Consider the following 2,618-nt stretch of genomic DNA (forward strand, 5'->3'; position numbering starts at 1 on the left):
AAGAGTGGATGAACTTTTTTATTTTTAATTAAGTTCCAGACCACGTCAGTAAGAACTCAGTCCTTTGTTCACTTCATTTTACCGTGGATTCGTTTACAAACTAGGCACAATTCGACGCAGGGCTTTCAGAAAGATCGAAACTAAAAGACAATGCTGTGTGACTATATTGGATCCGACAGTAATGTCCCAACACACAAGTGTAACTGTTTTTATTACATGATCACTTTTGCTTTGTCTGTTAAACAGATCGTTTGATATTAACTGAGTATTTATGCGTTTTTGACCTAAATCACAGTAGCGTCTGTCTGTCAGGAATGTACGCTAGGGGTGTAAGAAAATATCGATACACGTGAGTATCGCGATATTTTGTTTGGTGATACTGTATCGATTCTCAAAAACGCAATATCGATATTTAAAAAAAAAATGTATACAAGATTCATGGCCATTGTTTCGTTTTCAGTTTATATCCCGACCGCTAGATAGCACTCTTCTTATCTCTGAACTTAAACAGTGACAACGTGTGTGTTCCGCTCCTGCAAGGTTTGTCCAGTCCTGCCCGCTCCCGAAAACATTCTAATATTACATATAATTTTCGAGTATCAGGGAGCCGCTATCAATGGGGAGTATTTAAATCTCTTTTGAGTGAGCGCTTGCGCTGTTCACTTTCACTTTCGATTTCGCGCTCACGCGCACTCTGAGTAAAGGGAGCGCATCTTACGATATAAGATATTTGTCAGTGAGCTCCGGATCTGCTGAGTAGCAAAAACTCCACCATGGTCTTGTAGGTCCTCCCTCCTCTCGACCCATGATCAGTCAAATCTGACTCCTGCAAGCACTTATTGTTCCCCCTTTACTCGTACTGCACAAAAAGTGGTTCAATAGCGTTGAATGTTACAGGGGCAGATTAATGCAAATGCAGATCCCACTGTGTTCTGGTTAATATATATCTATATATATAGAACTGGGATTGTGTTCAAACGTGGCCAAGAGAGCGTGTGATTCCGCCTATCTATCCTGCCTTCACTAACTGCAAGTTAATCAATAACGAATTGTGATTGGATAGTAATTTTTATCTTGACTCACCTATCATGTCTTTGTTCAGTCGTTCCTGTAACTCGAGGGCCAGCTGATGAAGCCAGAGCTGCACCTGCATAAGAGAGCGGGTTACACCAGAGCACGAGCATCAAGAGTCCACACCAATGTCAAATGTCAAGGGCTGTCAAAACGGCATTCGAATTTTGTACTTAAATATTATCAATATTTGAATTATATTCGAATTTAAAAGGCATAATTTCAGTTAGGGTGAAAAAAGCATTTGGCTTCTCTCCTGAGGCCAAAAGAGGGCGCATCGAGCAAAACATTACTAATGCACGTTTATTCAAAGCAATAAAATAACACGACTATCTTTGAAAAAGGTGCATAATGTTTAAAATACCATATATAATTAATTAAGTTGCTTAAACAATCAGAAACAAAACAGCATCATGTATGTATGTATAGTTTGATACAAAGATCCGAAAGCCAATCACAAAGAGTACTTTTTTCGTTTAAAAACATGAGATGCAGTGGGATGGGGAAAAACCGGCATAAAGTCTCGAGACATGTTTTTTAAAAGTTGAACTTACATTAATTTTACATGGCTTTCTAAACATGTGGCTCTCTTGTGCGAGATGCGAGTGCAACAGTGATAGATGTCCCTCTAGAAATATAGCCATAAATATGCGTTCTGTGTGAACGGCTTGGTTTCAGTTTTCAGTTTCTCCGCATTGATGTTCTCTTTTTCCGCAGTATTTTGAATGAACAACATAGCAGCGCCGCATCTATCGGGTTCAATTTGACAGGCTAAAAGAAGCATTAAAATGCAACGATGTGCCACTGATAAAGCTGCCTGATGCACTCCTAAAATTTGAATGCAACGTTTTTGCATTCAAATGTGGATTTTTATTTTAAATCCGACGAATATTTTAAATTCAAATTTTTTTTGACAGCCCTACCATGTACCTGCTGTTCTGTAGCCAAACAGGTTTTTCCTGGGAAGTTCTTACTGCAGCCGATGGATTTGGGGAGCTGTCGAGGCTCGGCACAAGTCATACAGCCACGACCGAAATGAGCAACTCTACCTGAGATACATTTACTACAGAACTTTCCATGACTTTTTAAGATTGTACTGATTTTGATGAATTTTTCAGGTCTGAATCTTTCTAAGGCACATCTTCCACTGGCAGGTTTTTCTGGTTCTCACCCGGTCTTCTCTCCAACGTGCTGCTCCAGCTGGATCTTGCTGAACTGAGTGAGATCTCCGATGTTTTCCACTCGCAGAGTCTCCATGATGGACGTCCCCAGCTTCCCGCCCATTCTCACTGTTATAGGATACTATGAGAATCAAGTGTAATATCATAGTACAAGTTATCTACCGTATTGACCCGAATTTAAGACGATGTTTTTTTCTTGGAAATACATCTGAAAAAACGCGGTCGTCTTATATTCGGGTCTAGACCAGGGTTCCTCAAATCTTGCCCTGGAGGGCCAATGCACTGCAAAGTTTAGCTCCAACCCTGATCAAACTCCCCTACCTGTGATTTTCTAATGATCCCGAAGGCATTGATTAGCATGCTCAG

General features: G+C 40.3%; 1 protein-coding gene across 1 annotated transcript in view; it reads left to right on the top strand.

The window, feature by feature from the left end:
• Positions 1-2,344, top strand: part of LOC107701968 (GTP-binding protein 2-like) — a 38,090-nt gene extending 35,746 nt beyond the window's left edge. The window contains exon 12 of the mRNA XM_016504140.1: positions 1,989-2,344. Within this exon, the coding sequence (XP_016359626.1) occupies positions 1,989-2,015 (27 nt within the window). The 3' untranslated portion in view covers positions 2,016-2,344. The remainder of the gene's footprint in view (positions 1-1,988) is intronic.
• The last annotated feature ends 274 nt before the right edge of the window (positions 2,345-2,618 follow it).

Source organism: Sinocyclocheilus anshuiensis, unplaced genomic scaffold (genome assembly GCF_001515605.1).
Source record: "Sinocyclocheilus anshuiensis isolate Anshui unplaced genomic scaffold, SAMN03320099.WGS_v1.1 scaffold526, whole genome shotgun sequence".
Taxonomy (NCBI): domain Eukaryota; kingdom Metazoa; phylum Chordata; class Actinopteri; order Cypriniformes; family Cyprinidae; genus Sinocyclocheilus; species Sinocyclocheilus anshuiensis.